The following is a 17,570-nucleotide window of genomic DNA, read 5'->3' as shown; positions in this document are numbered from 1 at the left end:
AATACGTTTCTTGTAGTTGGTTACCAGGTTTGCACACATCTGGAGACTGGCTACACAAATCCATGACCTTAATGTGCTTCTTTTTGAACAACTTCTTTGTTGCTTTGTTTTGGGTCATTGTCATGCTGGAAGACCCATCTTCAGTGTTCTGGCTGAGGGAAGAAGGTTCTTATCCAAGATTTTACAATATATGGCCCGTCCATTGGCCACTCAATGTGGTAAAGATGGCCTGTACCTTTAGGAGAGAAACAGCCCCAAAGCATTAGGTTTCCACCTCGGTTCTTGACTGTAGGGATGGTGTTCTTAGGTCATAGTCAGCATTTTTCTTCCCCCAAACACGGCGGGTCCAGTGAATGCCAAATTCAAAGCTTAATTTTGGTCTCATCTGATCACAGCACTTTCTCCCAATCTTTGTCTGAATCATGTAGATGATCATTGGCATGACTGCATATGTGCCTTCTTGATGAGGGGGACTCGCTGTGTTTAGAGAAAAAAAAAATGCTCTCTATGACCCCAAGAACACCATCCCTACAGTCAAGCACAGAGGTGAAAACATTATGCTTTGGAGCGGTTTCTCCGCTAAAGGTACAGACTGACTTTGCTGGGGCCATGTATTGTAAAATCTTGGATGAAAACCTTCTTCCCTCAGCCAAAACACAGAAGATGGGTTTTTTAGCATGACAATGACACAAAACATACCGCCAATGCAAACAAAAGAGTGGCTCAAGAAGAAGCACATTAAGGTCAAGGAGTGGCCTAATCAGTCTCCAGACCTTAATACTAGAAAATTTATGGAGGGAGCTGAAACTTCGAGTTGCCAAGAGACAGCCAAGAAACCTTAAGGATTTATAGAAGAGTTGACCAAAATCCCTCCCGAGATGTGTGCAAACCTGGCAACCGTCTACAAGAAACGTCTTACCTCTGTGCTTGCCAACAAGGGTTTCCCCATCATGCACAAACTTATGTTTTGCTTGAGGATCAAATACTTATTTTACTCACTCAACTACAACTTAAATTTATAGCATTTGTTTCACGTATTTTTTAAATGGATTTTTGGTTGATATTCTATCGCTATCATTTAAAATACACCCATCATAAAAAATATGGACCCTTAATTTCTTTGCAAGTGGGCAAACCAAAAAAAAATCTGATGAAATAATTATTTTCCCCACTGTATGACCATTCAGTTCTAAGATTTACACAGCTCTGTCTACTAGGAAAGGGGGTGTGATCAATATCTACTGCAGGTCTTCTCTCCCCAACACATACCCTGTGACTGGATAGTCAAAAGGAAAAGCAACACACTGATGAACTAATCTCTGCTACTCTGCTCTCCCCTACTATCAACATGCTCCTTGCAATGCAATACACCTGACTGGTTCCTTGTGCTGCTTCTACCGCCCCTTCTCTGAGCTTTACCATGCGATAGACTGCTAGTATCTGATTCCAAGTCAAATTCAGGCATTTACACTGCTTGCATATAAAAATTACATTTACTGATGTATTAAGGTTTACAGAGCTGCAGTTTGTGCATCTACTATCTGCCTGGAGTTCAGCTTTATTCCCATGAATAAAAAAAAAAAAAAAAAAAAAATGTCACAAAGTTTGCTTTATACACTTACGCCAGCAAGGTATGCTTTCTTTGTAATATTTTGAGCAATGTAGACCAGAGAATTGTTAACTGTTTGTAGAACGTCTTCCTTCTTCCTCCCTTGCACCACGTGAGCATACAAAGCAGCAGAGACAGTTGGCTGGAACAAAGCAAAACCTGTTAGCACACGCTCATTTTTTATACGTAACAGTGTGGCAAGTATGAACATGCTCAGGGAATATACCTGCAGCTCTGTAGCTTCCCATTCTAGCCATTGATTAATGAGGTCACTTGTCTCCTTCCCAGCAGACAAATAAAAACACCTACAAAACAAATAAGAACAAAAAAAGTGTCAACTTCTCCCCATCACTTCTGTTGCTATAACTCTGAGGACCAGTTAGGAAAGTTTATACAATCGCGCCCATTCCCAACGTGCAAGAGAAAGGCACTGCTGTTTAGGAGATGCAGGGGGTGCTATTAATTCTTACAGGTACCCCCACACATCAGCAAAACTGCATGGTGCTGCAGTACCATAGCTAGGGCAGTACCATAGATAGGGCAACCCACTGAAATGAATGAGCTGCCCTACCTAGAGAATGGAGCCTGCACAACTCTGAACCAGGCTTTAGAAGACATCCTGCAATTATACAGAACAGCAATGTTCATTATAATTGTATTTATTGAATTGTAACTGTACCGTCTGCCCCCTTGTTGTAAAGCACTACGCAAACTGTTGGTGCTATACAAAACCTGTATAATAAGAATAATAATGCTTAGCTCCTCGCTTGCTTTGGGACTCCCACACTGAGAAGTAAAAGTTGGCATATGAATAGCGGCCTGGCAGCGTTATGCCCACCCTACACTTATGTAATTTTTTGACAAACTATAAGATTCTGATCAAATCAAGCAAATGGTTTTAATAGCAATTTGATTTTGCAAAAGAAAATCTATCATCCTTGGTGAAATGTCAATTGTATTTAAAAAGAGAAGTATGCCTTTGAAAAAAATAAAAAATAACACATTTATACCCACTTAAGTGGATGCAGCATCGATGTTGCATTTGTCCCCCACCGGCTCTGTAGTGAGAAATGAGCGATCAAACACCGATTATCGCTCAGTTCTCCACCTCTGCTCTGAACACAGGGCCTTGGCTGTCAGTCTCTGGCTCTCTGCTCTGCCCCTTTAGTGCTCATTGGAGTGCTGGGCTGTGGAGTGGGTTGGCTCAGGCTCTGAGCCAGGTGCCAGTCCAGGCAGCTGGGTAGACCTTGGACCAGCTCTGTGACTTAAGTCCGATGAAAACAGGTCACTGGAGTGTAGTAAAAAAAAAAAAAAAAAACTGCACTCTTGCGATAAATAGAAGACGTATAGCCAAAAAAAACTTTGGCTATACTTCGCATTTAAGCCGATGAAATGGTGTATGGAGCTACAGATCAATTCTGAAATGATCACTTTATTTTACACATTCTGACTAAAAGGAAAAAAAGGATGTAACACCGTCTACTCACCTACAGATTGCATTTGGAGTAAATAGGAAATTCCCATTATCAAGTTCTAGTGCTGGCAGTTTGGGCTGTGACAAGAAAGGAACGACTTTTTCTAGGCGAGAAGACAAGACAAATTAAACCATACACAAATGCCATCTGATAGTAAAAAGCTTTACATAAAACACAATAAAAAAAAACAAAAAAAAAAACAAAAAAAAAAAAAAAAAACAAACAACAGATTTTTATTAAAGGAAATCTGTATTATGAGAACATGCTACTGCAGACTACTTCTGAAAATGCTAGTTCTCCGGCTGGCAAGCTAAAAAGTAAAATTTTCTGAGCAAATAGCATGGAATTATGAAGGTTATGCGTTACGATTTTCTAATTTGCAGGTTTGTTCCAGGTCATTTACTCAAAGAACTGATGAACTATGCAGAGCTTATACATAGATGACTTTGTACAAAATTGTAACGCAACTGTAATGTCTGCTTTTAACAAAATAGGCAGTGTCCCGTCTCTGCATTGGGGGACCCATCATAAGGAGCCTGTGCCCTGTCTCAGCACTGGGGGACTGCCCTGTCTCAGCACTGGGGGACTGCCCTGTCTCAGCACTGGGGGACTGCCCTGTCTCAGCACTGGGGGACTGCCCTGTCTCAGCACTGGGGGCAGGGCTGGACTGGGACAGAAATTTGGCCCTGGACTTCATCCAGACCAGCCCCTTACATCAGAGTGTCCCATCAGCAGCCCCCTTACATCAGAGTGTCCCATCAGCAGCCCCCTTACATCAGAGTGTCCCATCAGCAGCCCCCTTACATCAGAGTGTCCCATCAGCAGCCCCCTTACATCAGAGTGTCCCATCAGCAGCCCCCTTACATCAGAGTGTCCCATCAGCAGCCCCCTTACATCAGAGTGTCCCATGAGCAGCCCCCTTACATCAGAGTGTCCCATGAGCAGCCCCCTTACATCAGAGTGTCCCATGAGCAGCCCCCTTACATCAGAGTGTCCCATGAGCAGCCCCCTTACATCAGAGTGTCCCATGAGCAGCCCCCTTACATCAGAGTGTCCCATGAGCAGCCCCCTTACATCAGAGTGTCCCATGAGCAGCCCCCTTACATCAGAGTGTCCCATGAGCAGCCCCCTTACATCAGAGTGTCCCATGAGCAGCCCCCTTACATCAGAGTGTCCCATGAGCAGCCCCCTTACATCAGAGTGTCCCATGAGCAGCCCCCTTACATCAGAGTGTCCCATGAGCAGCCCCCTTACATCAGAGTGTCCCATGAGCAGCCCCCTTACATCAGAGTGTCCCATGAGCAGCCCCCTTACATCAGAGTGTCCCATGAGCAGCCCCCTTACATCAGAGTGTCCCATGAGCAGCCCCCTTACATCAGAGTGTCCCATGAGCAGCCCCCTTACATCAGAGTGTCCCATGAGCAGCCCCCTTACATCAGAGTGTCCCATGAGCAGCCCCCTTACATCAGAGTGTCCCATGAGCAGCCCCCTTACATCAGAGTGTCCCATGAGCAGCCCCCTTACATCAGAGTGTCCCATGAGCAGCCCCCTTACATCAGAGTGTCCCATGAGCAGCCCCCTTACATCAGAGTGTCCCATGAGCAGCCCCCTTACATCAGAGTGTCCCATGAGCAGCCCCCTTACATCAGAGTGTCCCATGAGCAGCCCCCTTACATCAGAGTGTCCCATGAGCAGCCCCCTTACATCAGAGTGTCCCATGAGCAGCCCCCTTACATCAGAGTGTCCCATGAGCAGCCCCCTTACATCAGAGTGTCCCATGAGCAGCCCCCTTACATCAGAGTGTCCCATGAGCAGCCCCCTTACATCAGAGTGTCCCATGAGCAGCCCCCTTACATCAGAGTGTCCCATGAGCAGCCCCCTTACATCAGAGTGTCCCATGAGCAGCCCCCTTACATCAGAGTGTCCCATCACCAGCCCCCTTACATCAGAGTGTCCCATCACCAGCCCCCTTACATCAGAGTGTCCCATCACCAGCCCCCTTACATCAGAGTGTCCCATCACCAGCCCCCTTACATCAGAGTGTCCCATCACCAGCCCCCTTACATCAGAGTGTCCCATCACCAGCCCCCTTACATCAGAGTGGCCCACTGAGCCATCGGCCCACCGGGAAACTCCCGGTAGTCCCGATGGCCAGTACATGCCTGACTGGGGGACTGCCCTGTCTCAGCACTGGGGGACTGCCCTGTCTCAGCACTGGGGGACTGCCCTGTCTCAGCACTGGGGGACTGCCCTGTCTCAGCACTGGGGGACTGCCCTGTCTCAGCACTGGGGGACTGCCCTGTCTCAGCACTGGGGGACTGCCCTGTCTCAGCACTGGGGGACTGCCCTGTCTCAGCACTGGGGGACTGCCCTGTCTCAGCACTGGGGGACTGCCCTGTCTCAGCACTGGGGGACTGCCCTGTCTCAGCACTGGGGGACTGTCCTGTCTCAGCACTGGGGGACTGTCCTGTCTCAGCACTGGGGGACTGTCCTGTCTCAGCACTGGGGGACTGTCCTGTCTCAGCATTGGGGGACTGTCCTGTCTCAGCATTGGGGGACCCATGAGGAGCCCGTGTCCCGTCTCAGCATTGGGGGACCCATCATGAGGAGCCCATGTCCTGCCTCTGCCCCTTCTAAACCTCTTACCCTCCTGCTGTAGTCTCTGGATCTCCACCTGTGCAGCCCATGTTCCAGCTGCGGCCAGCACCTTCAGCCCGTGCGGGTTCCCCTCACTCAAGAACAGCTTCATACCGGCTCACTGAATGCCCAACCACAAACAACCGGCACCTACAACAACCAGCACAGCTGATGCAACGCGCTGTAAAGCCTACAAGCACATGGACCGCGGAGGACGCCGGGAAGACGAGTCCTACAATCTCTGTGTACACAGCAATGTCGACTGACAGCGGGACCTCCAAAACTACATTTCCCACACTCCCCAAGGAATGGATCGTTTTCAGACGGCGTGACGTGGAGACGTGCGGAGGTGTGTCCTGAGTACTCTAATCAAACGCTGGTTCCCAACACAGCGTGCAGAGTGTTCTAGGAGACGGTGTGTGGACGGAGCTTACGTGTTGTAACCTAGAGAAAAGGGGATACCTGTCTGTCTGGAATGACAGATTCCACACTATGGGAGCGATATTACATATGTCTGACCTGATTCCTGACAAGAGGCTGTTTTGGATATGTGGCGTTCTATGCAGGGGCCTCAACCTAAAGGTCTTAGGGCAGTACTTAGTACCCCAAACATTAGATATAATTTTTGTGCAAAGACTCAGGAGAATAACATGGCGGTTGTTGCAATATTTTACGTCACACTGTGTTTGCGCTACGGTCTCTCAAACCCAATTTTTTGGGGGGGAAACACTTTTGAATTAATAAAACACTTGAGTGAGCCCAATTGTTTTTGTATAATGTGAAGATGATGTCATGCTGAGTATATAGATACCGAAAATGTTACACTTTAAAATTGCGCACTCATGGAATGGTGAAAAACTACGGTACTTAAAAATCTCCATAGGTGACATTTAAATTTTTTTTTAACCATTACCAGGTTAGAGTTACAGAGGAGGTATTTTGCTAGAATTATTGCTCTCGCTCTAACGATCACATCGATACTTCACATGTGTGATTTGAACACTGTGTACATTTGTGTTAGATGACACCGGACACTTTTAAATGTATTTATTTACAATTATTTTATATATATATATATATATATATACATACACACACACACACACACACACAGTACACCCTTCACATTTTTGTAAATATTTTATTCTTTCTATTCATGTGACAACACTGAAGAAATTACACTTTGCTACAATGTAAGTAATGAGTGTACAGCTTGTATAACAGTGTACATTTTCTGTCCCGTCAAAATAACTCAACACACAGCCATTCATTTCTAAACCACTGGCAACAAAAGTGAGTACACCCCTAAGTGAAAATGTCCAAATTGGGCCCAAATTGTCAATATTTTGTGTGACCGCTATTATTTTCTAGCACTACCTTAACCCTATTGGGCATGGAGTTCACCAGAGCTTCCCAGGTTGCCACTGGAGTCCTCTTCCACTCCTCCATGATGACATCACAGAGCTGGTGGATGTTAGAGACCTTGGGCTCCTCCACCTTCTATTTGAGGATGTTCAATAGGGTTTAGGTCTGGAGACATGCTTGGCCAGTCCATCACCTTTACACTCAGCTTCTTTAGCAAGGCAGTGGTCATCTTGGAGTTCTGTTTGGGGTCGTTATCATGTTGGAATACTGATCTATGGCCCAGTCTCAGAAGGGAGAGGATCATGCTCTGCTTCAGTATGTCACAGTATATGTTGGCATTTATGGTTCCTTCAATGAACTGTAGCTCCCCAGTGTCGGCAGCACTCATACAGCCCCAGACCATGGCACTCCCACCACCATGCTTGACTGTAGGCAAGACACATTTATCTTTGTACTCCTCACCTGGTTGCCACCACACACGCCTGATGCTATCTGAACCAAATATGTTTATCTTGGTCTCATCAGACCACAGGACATGGTTCCAGTAATCCATGTCTTTAGTCTGCTTGTCTTCAACAAACTTTTTGGGCTTTCTTGTGCATCATCTTTAGAAGTGGCTTCCTTCTGTGACAACAGCCATGCAGACCAATTTGATGCAGTGTGCGGCGTATGGTCTGAGCACTGACAGGCTGACCCCCCCTTCAACCTCTTCAGAGATGCAGCTGGAGGAAGATACAGGGCATGATCAGTGAGGCGATGGGGGAAGTTATAATCACCGATCTTCTTGTGTGGATTTCAATAAAGCAGCTGAAAGCTACGGAGAGGAGGAGAAGTGGGTGTCAGCTGCTTTAATGAAAGCCACACAGAGACTGGTGATTAGAACTTCCCCCGCCACCGCACCGATCATCCTTGAGTATCCAAGTATCGGATTAGGCATCGGGAGTATTTGCACGAGTGCAAGTACCCCTGTAAATACTCAGTATCGGGGAAGATACCAATACTAGTAGCTTTTAGTTTATGACTGCCTATCTAATTTCTTGAGGTGCTAAAATGGCAGGGCAGTACAACCCCCCCCCCCCAAATGACCCCATTTTGGAAAGTAGACACCCCAAGGAAATTCCTGAGAGGCATGTTGAGCCCATTGAATATAAAGTGATTGGAACATATAAAAATCACACAAAGTTGTCACTAAATGATATATTGCTCACACAAGCCATGGTTATATGTGTAGTTACACCCCAAAATACGTTCTGCTGCTTCTCCTGAGTATGGGGATACCACATGTGTAAAACTTTTTGGGATCCTAGCCGTGTACAAGTTCCCGCAAACCAAGCACCGCCTTCAGGCTTTCTAAGGGTATACATTTTTGATTTCACTTCTCACTGCCTATCGCAGTTTTGATGGCCATAAAATGCAAAGATAGCACAACCCCCCCCCCCCCCAATGATGCCATTTTGGAAAGTAGACACCCCACAATACATTCTGCTGCTTCTCCTGAGTACGGGGATAACACATATGTGAGACTTTTTGGCAGCCTAGCCGCATACAGGACTCCAAAAACCAATCACCGCCTTCAGGCTTTCCAGTGATAACTTTGTGTAAATTTTTTTTTATAAAAATAAAAATTAATTTCTATCATATTCACCGACCGACACAGCTCCTCTCTAACAAAATGGGTTGTTAGCCCTATCACTGGAGATTTCTAGGCAAAGTTGTAATACAACACTTCAGAATTTTAGTTCCGCCCAGGGGGGCGGTTCCTTAGGCTACAATCCCCCACAATCTGCCCTTGCAGCCTCAGTTTTATTTTGCCTAGTGAGGGTTAGGGTTAGGGTTATTCTGGCTTTTTGTGCAAGATGAATGATCCTGTGATCTTTTACCAACAGCCGGCTGGGTGACATGCTGGTTCACTTATCCTTGTAGTCTCCCCAGTCCGGCCATCAAGCGTATGCAGGTCGCAGCTACGTCTCGGCAGACTAGGGATGAGCCGAACACCCCCCGGTTCGGTTCGCACCAGAATTTGCGAACGACCCCCGCGTTCGGTACGAACGTTAGAACCCCATTGAAGTCTATGGGACTCGAACGTTCGAATTGGAAAGTGCTAATTTTAACGGCTAATATGCAAGATAGTGTCCTAAAAAGGGTTTGGCGACCTGCCTCCTGCCTCAGGGGACATGGGTCACTGCAAAAAAAAGTTTTAAAAACTACCGTTTTGGCGGGAGCACTGATTTTAATGACGATTAAAGTGAAAAAAAAAGTGAAATATTCCTTTAAATATGGTGCCTGGGGGGTGTCTATAGTATGCCTGTGAAGTGCCACGTTTCCCGTGTTTAGAACAGTCCCTGCACAAAATGACATTAAACGGAAATAACACCATTTAAAACTGCTTGCGGTTTTAATGTTATATCTGGTTCCTGCAATATGGTTGAAAATCATTCAGAAAAATGGCATGGGTAGCCCTCCCTGCCCATTACCAGCCTATTTGGGTCTTGTACACATATTAAGGGGAACCCCGTACCCATATTAAAAAAAGGAAATGCGTGTGGCCCCCAGGCCCTATATACTCAGAACAGCAGTATACAGGCGGTGCAAACAAGACAGGGACTGTGTAGGTTTGTTGTGTTAAGTTGAATCTGTTTGTCATTTTCAACCGGTACATTTTTAAAGTGTAGCTCCAGTCAAAAAAAATATCTTTAAGCTTTTTGGAAAACATAGGGAAGGGTTATCACCCCTGTATAATTTGTTTTGTCGTCCATCTTTTTTCATCTCACTTGCTGCTGTCTCCTTCCGTTTGCAAGTAGGAGATGTTTGTAAGTTGGATGTTTGAAAGTAGGGGCCTGCCCTATATTATAGCGGTATGTACTGGGTACAGAGCACGCAGACAGCACGCACTATCTCCTAACACTACTGACTGCAAGCTCTATTATTAACCACTTGTTAGCCCAATGTTTGCATAAAGTGAAAGATGAAGTTATGCTGAGTAAATAGATATCAAACATGTCACTCTTCAAAATTGCACATGCCCGTGGAATGGCGCCAAACGTCGCTACTTAAAAAATCCCCATAGGCGACGCTTTAATTTTTTTTTTACTGGTTACATGTTTTGAGTTGCAGAGGAGGTCTAGGACTAGAATTATTGCTCTCGCTCTAACATTCTCGGGGGGATACCTCACATGTGTGGCACATGCGAGCACATGGGGACATGGGCGCTTTAATTTTTATTTTATTTTTTTATTGTTCATTTTACTTTATTTATTTTAGTTTGACATTTTTTTTCCCAAAAATATATTTTTGATCACTTTTATTCCTATTACAAGAAATGTAAACATCCCTTGTAATAGGAATATGGGGTGACAGGTCCTCTTTACAGTGAAATTTGGGGGGTCAATATGACCCCACATCTCACCTCTAGGCTGGGAAGCCTGAAATAAAAAATAAAAAAAAGATTCTGGCTTTGATTGTACTGGCGAGTTGGTAGAAGCACCGGAGGGCGGTGAGGGGTGGGGGGCGTCTATGGCTGGGTATTTCAGGGTATCACCGAGTATGGCTGGGTATCTCTGAGTATGGCTGGGTATGGCAATTTATGGCAGGGTATTACAGAGTATTGGCCGGGTATTGGCGGGGTACTACAGAGTAATAGCAGGGTACTGCAGAGTATTGGGGGTACTGCAGAGTAATGGCGGGTACTGCAGAGTATTGGGGGGTACTGCAGAGTAATGGGGGTTACTGCAGAGTAATGGGGGGTACTGCAGAGTAATGGCGGGGTACTGCAGAGTAATGGCGGGGTACTGCAGAGTAATGGCAGGGTACTGCAGAGTAATGGCAGGGTACTGCACTGCAGAGTAATGGCAGGGTACTGCACTGCAGAGTAATGGCGGGGTACTGCAGAGTAATGGCAGGGTACTGCACTGCAGAGTAATGGCGGGGTACTGCACTGCAGAGTAATGGCGGGGTACTGCACTGCAGAGTAATGGCGGGGTACTGCAGAGTAATGGCGGGGTACTGCAGAGTAATGGCAGGGTACTGCAGAGTATGCACTGGTATTGCAGAGTATTGGCAGGGAATTGAGGGGTTAAATTCGGTGAGCAGCGATGTGGGCACTGCAGATGCAGCCCACATCGCTGCTGACACCGATCTCTTTCCCCTCCGCTGTACCGATCGGTACAGAAAGGGGAGGGAGGAACAGGCGTCATAACATAACGCCGGTTTGTTTCCAAGTGATCACTCCGTCATTTGACGGAGCAATCACGTGGTAAACGGCCGCTATGGACCCGGCGGTCACGGATGCTCTCGAGTGCGCACACCTCGGGGCACGCGAGAGCAGAATTCTGGGAGGCCGTTAATTAATGGCCTCTCTGAGTTAAACAACCGCCCTGAAGCCGTTAATCGGCAATGGGCATTTGTTAAGTGGTTAAAGCTAGATCACTAGCTATATAGGTGAGGTGAATATAGTGGTGTATACTGCAGTCAGGGCACAGACAACAACCACTACACAGCAGCAAGATAGGAAATCAGCCAAAAACGATTGGTGTGTACTGTGTTGAAGGTACACAGAACACCCACTGCTTCAGATGCAAAGTAACACACTACAGGAGGCCGCCTTAAAGGCGGCCTTATATAGTGTGGGGCGTGCACTACACAGCCTAAGCTATGATTGGCCACAGGCAGGATGCCTGTGGCCAATCATGGCTCTCCTCGCTGCCGGCGCTGCGATTGGCCAAGCATGCGGGGTCACAGTGCATGCTTGGCCAATCATCGGGCAGCAATGCACTGCGCCAACGCAGTGCATTGTGGTCCGCGCGCGCGTCACTCGAATTTTGACGCGAACGGCCAAAACGTTCGGAATTCGCCGAACGCACGAACAGCCAATGTTCGAGTCGAACGTACGTTCGACTCGAACACGAAGCTCATCCCTACGGCAGACCACGACATACCTTAGCTCCAGAGGTGGTCGTGAGCTTTTATGCTCCAGGGCATACATATGACCGGGCTACTGATGTGTGCGTCACAGTATGCCGAGGTCAGTATCCTTCCCTGTACTGATCAGGAGTTGGCTACAATGGAATGTCTTCCAGCTCTTCAGGACTGGTAAGTATGGCTCTCCCTGTCTCGGCAGGGTTGAGCAGCTGGGCATTCCCTGGGAGATCGATTCAGGGGGCCCCCTCACCCCCCTCTCTTCTCTCCCCTGTCCCTAACTCCCCTCCTCCCCCCCTCATGGGGGGGGGGGCTGTGCATGGATGCTGCTGAGCGGTGTGTGCGTGCCCCTGGGCCCTCACCTGGGTTCTGGCTGTACTGGGGTGCCTGGGTCCTGAGTGCTTAATCCCGGGAGGTGTCTGTGAGGGTTGCCCCTGTGTCGGTGCAGCGCTGTGTCTGCCACAAGTTTCTTTCTGCCTCTCATGGCGCTGGCTGGAGGCCATTTTCAGTGTGGGCAAGGGACAGCATGCTTCTGGGCTTCAAGCGGCCATTTTCCCAGTGATTCCCTATTCAGAACACTGAAGGCCATTTTCTTTAAGCCGGACCACATTTTTTGTGCTTTAGCAGCAGTTTCTTGTGCCCTCAGCTTCCTGTTTTGTCATCACAGAGCGCTGGCAGGCTTTCTATGTAATCTGGACACGTTTTTCAGATCGCTCAGCGATCGTTCACCGATCATTCTGACGGCTGCCACAACAATGCTTTGGTCCCTTTGCATCTGGGAGCGCTAGGGGGCTACAGGCACTGCTGTATACAGCGCGGAACTCCTCATGGCGGTGAGTCCGGCGGGTTAGAACCCCTCAGTCAGCGGCAGCAAGGAGGGCGGGACTGTCACTGTCCTAAGTCCCCTTCGGGTGGCAGACAGGGTAGGGTCAGCATGGCTTCAGAAATTGGTGTTTCTTCCCCTGAAATGCAGGCAATTGCAACCAGGTCACCTGCGGACTGCGCGGTTCCCATGGACACCCAGACGGCGGTCCTCAATTTGTTCGTTGCTAAGATAGAGGCGATGCATGGGAAGAAAGGTGCTAAAAAGCGGCCCCTGCCCCCCCCCCCCCTCCGTCCTCTGGGGAGAGCTCTGACACGGACTCGGGTCATGCTGAGGCCGATGACCCCTGCTCTGTCTTGTCAGATGATGCTGACCAGGACAGTAAGGATGCGTCCCCGTCCGGGTCCATGCGCGACAAAGCGCTTGTTGGAGCACTTATCACAGCTGTGCGTGATCCCCTGAAGATTCAGGAGCCAGCGGATCCCTCTGCTGATGTACCGGTCCCTTTTGGGTCCTGCAAGCCAGCACATTCACCTAAGGTGTTCCAGTATCTGACTTATTTTGACAAGTTAATTTACAAGGAATGGGGTCGCCCGCAACGGACCTTTTCGGTCCCCAAATACATGGTGGTGCATTACCCCTTTGAGGAAAGCCTTCTCAGAAAGTGGTTGGCTCTCTGTGGACCCCCCAGTATCCAGGTTAAATAAAGTAACCACGATCCCGGTTGAGGGGACTCCTGCATTCAAGGATCCCACGGACAGGAAGCCCGAGGCGGTGGCTCGTTCCTTGTTTACGGTCGAGGGATCAGCCGTGCGACCTGTACTGGCATCCGCACTTGTGCTAACCAGTGCAAGGCCTTAAGTACATCTGTGATGCGGCCCTGGATACTCTCCCTCTGTTATCCAGGGCTTCAGTGTCAGCTGTGGTGCAGGCATCCAAAAAAGCCCTGACGGATCTTCCTTTCCTTGGCGACCGGCTCTTTGGAGCCTCATTAGATGACATTATTAAAAATGCCACTGGTGGTAAGAGTACACTACTCCCACAGGCCAGGAAAGCTAAGGAGCCACGCCGTAGGCAAGGGCCATCTTTTTCTGCTCACAAACGGCTTTTTCGTCCGCCCGGAGCTTCAACTAAACGTCCTGAGCCGAACAGGACGCCCACGGACGGTCAGAAAAGTCCCTGGAATCGCAAGCCTAACAAGCCTGCGAATAAAAGTGCTACCGCATAAAGGTTTGCCCCCACCCTTGTTTCGGGTGGGGGGTCGCCTTCGGAAGTTTTCAGCCCGGTGGTCCTCCTGGTTATCCGACCAATGGGTCTGCGATCTGATTTCCACAGGCTACAAGATAGAGTTTCTCTCTTGGCTGTCAAACAGATTCTTTGTCCGGAGACATTCAGGCTGCTGTGCCTGAAGTGGGGCACACCAGATGTGGATCCACTGGCCTCCCGTCTCAATTGGAGGGTGCCAAGATTCGTGTCCAGGACAAGAGATCCATGGACAGACGCGTCGGACGCGCTGGTGGCCCCGTGGGATCAGTATCGACTGATCTACGCCTTTCCTCCACTGAAACTGTTGCCACGTCTGCTTCGCAGAGTGGAAGCCGAGGGGATCCCAATAATACTGGTTGCCCCGGATTGGCCTCAGCGTCCTTGGTACGCAGACCTGGTGCGTCTGGTGGCAGACACTCCCTGGCGACTGCCGTTGTGAGAGGACCTTCTATCTCAAGGTCCAATTCTCCATCCTGTTTTACCATCGCTGGCTTTAACGGCATGGCTATTGAGAGCCAGGTGTTGAGGAACCGGGGTCTGTCGGACTCAGTGATTCCAACTATGTTGCGGGCACGGAAATCTTCTTCTCGGAAGATATACCATCATACCTGGAAGGCCTACATTTCCATGTGCGAGGAGAAAGGATGGCATCCGCGCTCCTTTCCCATATCCAAGATCCTGCTGTTTCTCCAGCAAGGAGTTGACCAGAGATTGGCATTAAATACCATTAAAGGGCAAATCTCAGCCTTAGCTGTCTTTTTTCAATGACCCCTGACATCGCACTCCTTAGTGAGTACCTTCGTTCAGGGGGTACGACACATAGTCCCTCCGGTGCATTCCACCGTTACCTCCATGGGATTTGAACCTGGTGTTGTCGGCGCTTCAAAAACCGGCATTTGAAAATATCAGGGAGATTCCCTTGTTGACTCTTTCCCAGAAAGTGGTCTTCCTAGTGGCCATCACATCGACCAGGAGGGTTTCGGAACTGACGGCCTTGTCCTGCAAATCGCCCTATCTGGTTATCCACGGGGATAAGGTGGTGTTGCGTCCGCAACTGTCCTTTCTACCGAAAGTGGTCTCGGCTTTTCATATCAATGAGGACATTGTATTACCTTCTCTGTGTCCTAAGCCGAAGCGCACTAAGGAGGTGGCCCTTCACACTCTAGATGTGGTTAGGGCTCCCTTTCGTAAGTCAGACTCACTTGTTTGTTTGTTTCAGTGGCTGGTCCAAAGTATGGCCACCATTTCCAGGTGGATCAGACAGATTGTAGTACAAACCTACGCCTTGAAGGGGCAGGTGCCCCCCTTTCCGGTCACGGGCCACTCCACAAGGGCAATCGGAACGTCTTGGGCCTTCCGACACCAAGCGTCGGTCACTCAGGTGTGTAAGGAGGCGACCTGGTCGTCTGGCCATACGTTTACCAAGTTTTACAAGGTAGACGTCAGTGCATCGGCTGATGCCTGTTTTGGCCGCAAAGTTTTTCAGACGGCCGTGTAGTTGCAATTGAATATGCAACCGATATTTTTTCCTGGTACTTCAAAAAAACGCAGTACTGTTATGTTGATGCATAAAAAACGATATCTCCCCCGAGGGGAACACAAGAGAGTTTCACCTTCAAAGAAACCAAGGGAGAAAGGCAGATAGCTACTATGGGCTGCTCTAATGAAGCATAAATAAATAAATAGGTAAAAAAGTAATTTATTTAATTAGCGATAAATACCATAATTGCCAAGAATTCATTAAATACCGTACAATGATTAATTCATAGATAGTCCTAAAAAGTGTTTAATATACCCTCATGACTTCATACCACCTATGTGATTATTCAAAAAAATGTTTCCATATACCTGCAACCAAAAATAAAAATAAAAAAACTACACACACACAACAATAGACACAAACGGAGGTACCTCACACACCAACCATGTCCAGAGATTCCAAATAGGACAATAGTCGCTTTATATGTAATCAAATAATAAATAATTCTAGCTAATTGGAATCTCTGCACATGGATTTCACAGGAATAGTGAATGTCCGGACTTAGAGCTTCCCTTAATAAAGCAGTTCAAATAAGAAGATTTCTATATAATTATAAGCTAACTATTAGTTATTTAAGAAAATGTTTTTCAGGTGTCAGTTAGTTTCCAACTTTTCAAAGCGTTAAGTGCACTTTAGAGAGATTCTTATTTTAGCCAAAGTCCATTACTCAAAGTGAATGCCTATCTTCCATTGCACAATTAAACGGTCAATCGATATTGTAAATGTTGTAAACTGTAAACTGTTATGTTGATGCACTGTTGCATTACTTCCGCAGTTGGCTGCGGTCTGGGGATCACTCCTGTTGAGGATACCCTGTTGTTTTGTGGTGGTTTTCCACGCACTGCTGTTTTTTTGTGGGTTTGGTTTCACTATTTCCCACTTGCCATGGTGGATGAAGTTTTTATGCTGTTTTTCCCACCCCTCGTTTGGCACTGCTTGGGGACGTTGCATTTTGTTACAGAGAGGAGCTGTGTCGGTCGGTGAATATAAGAGAAAATAGGATTTTTTGTACTCACCGTAAAAACCTATTCTCTGTAATTCACCGACCGACACAGCACCCTCCCCTCCTTTTTCTCTTTGTTACACTGCTTGTTGATGTACTGAGGCTGCTAGGGCAGAGTGTGGGGGATTGTAGCCTAAGGGACCACCCCCCTGGGCGGAACTAAAGTTCTGAAGTGTTGTATTACAACTTTGCCTAGTAATCTCCATTGATAGGGCTAACAACCCATTTTGTTACAGAGAGGAGCTGTGTCGGTCGGTGAATTACAGAGAAAAGGATTTTACACTAAGTACAAAAAATCCTATTTTTCCCGAAACTTGTGTCAAAATATAAAATATTTTGTGAACACAACATGCCTCTCAGCAATTAGCTGAGTGTCTACTTTCCAAAATGGGGTAATTTGGAGGGGTTTTGTGCTATATTAACATTTCATGCCCTCTGAAACTGTGATAGGTAATGAGGAAGTGAAATCACCATTTAATGCCCTTAGAAAGCCTGAAGGCAGTGATTGGTTTTCGGGGTCCTGTACATGGCTCTCAAAAAGTCTCACACATGTGGTATCCCCGTACTCAGGAGACACAACATATATATTTTGGGATGTAATTCCACATATGCCCATGACACTTTTTGAGCAATATATCATTTAGTGACAACTAGTTAAACCTTTTATTAGGTAATGTACGGCGGGTGCCCTGACGCTATAAAAAAATTAACTAACCAGTGTCACCTGTGACACTAATACAGTGATCACTGGTGACAAGGGGTGATCACGGGGTTAAACCTTTTTTAAGGGGGTCCCTAGACCTATCTGGGCCTACTACTAAGTACCCGAACGCTGATTAGTGACACAAATGACACCAGTACAGTAATCAAAGAAAAACATGAACACTGCACTTGGTGACACAGTGACAGGGAGTGACTGGGTTAACTGGGGGGGGGGG

General features: G+C 47.4%; 1 protein-coding gene across 2 annotated transcripts in view; it reads right to left on the bottom strand.

Moving 5' to 3' along the window:
* The window catches only part of MARS1 (methionyl-tRNA synthetase 1), a 58,996-nt gene extending 53,019 nt beyond the window's left edge, over positions 1–5,977 (bottom strand). The window contains exons 1-4 of one of the 2 annotated variants that reach the window (XM_077483601.1): positions 5,731–5,977; positions 3,097–3,187; positions 1,836–1,914; positions 1,623–1,751 (exon numbers count right to left, since the gene is read on the bottom strand). In XM_077483601.1, the coding sequence (XP_077339727.1) occupies positions 1,623–1,751; positions 1,836–1,914; positions 3,097–3,187; positions 5,731–5,833 (402 nt within the window). In that variant the 5' untranslated portion in view covers positions 5,834–5,977. The remainder of the gene's footprint in view (positions 1–1,622; positions 1,752–1,835; positions 1,915–3,096; positions 3,188–5,730) is intronic. The other variant, XM_077483602.1, reaches the window with a different exon arrangement.
* Positions 5,978–17,570: the final 11,593 nt, after the last annotated feature.

The sequence above is a fragment of the Lithobates pipiens genome, unplaced genomic scaffold, assembly GCF_037356315.1.
Source record: "Lithobates pipiens isolate NorthernLeopardFrog02 unplaced genomic scaffold, aLitPip1_a1.2 Scaffold_16, whole genome shotgun sequence".
Lineage (NCBI taxonomy): Eukaryota > Metazoa > Chordata > Amphibia > Anura > Ranidae > Lithobates > Lithobates pipiens.
This window is presented reverse-complemented; position numbering and strand designations above follow the sequence as displayed.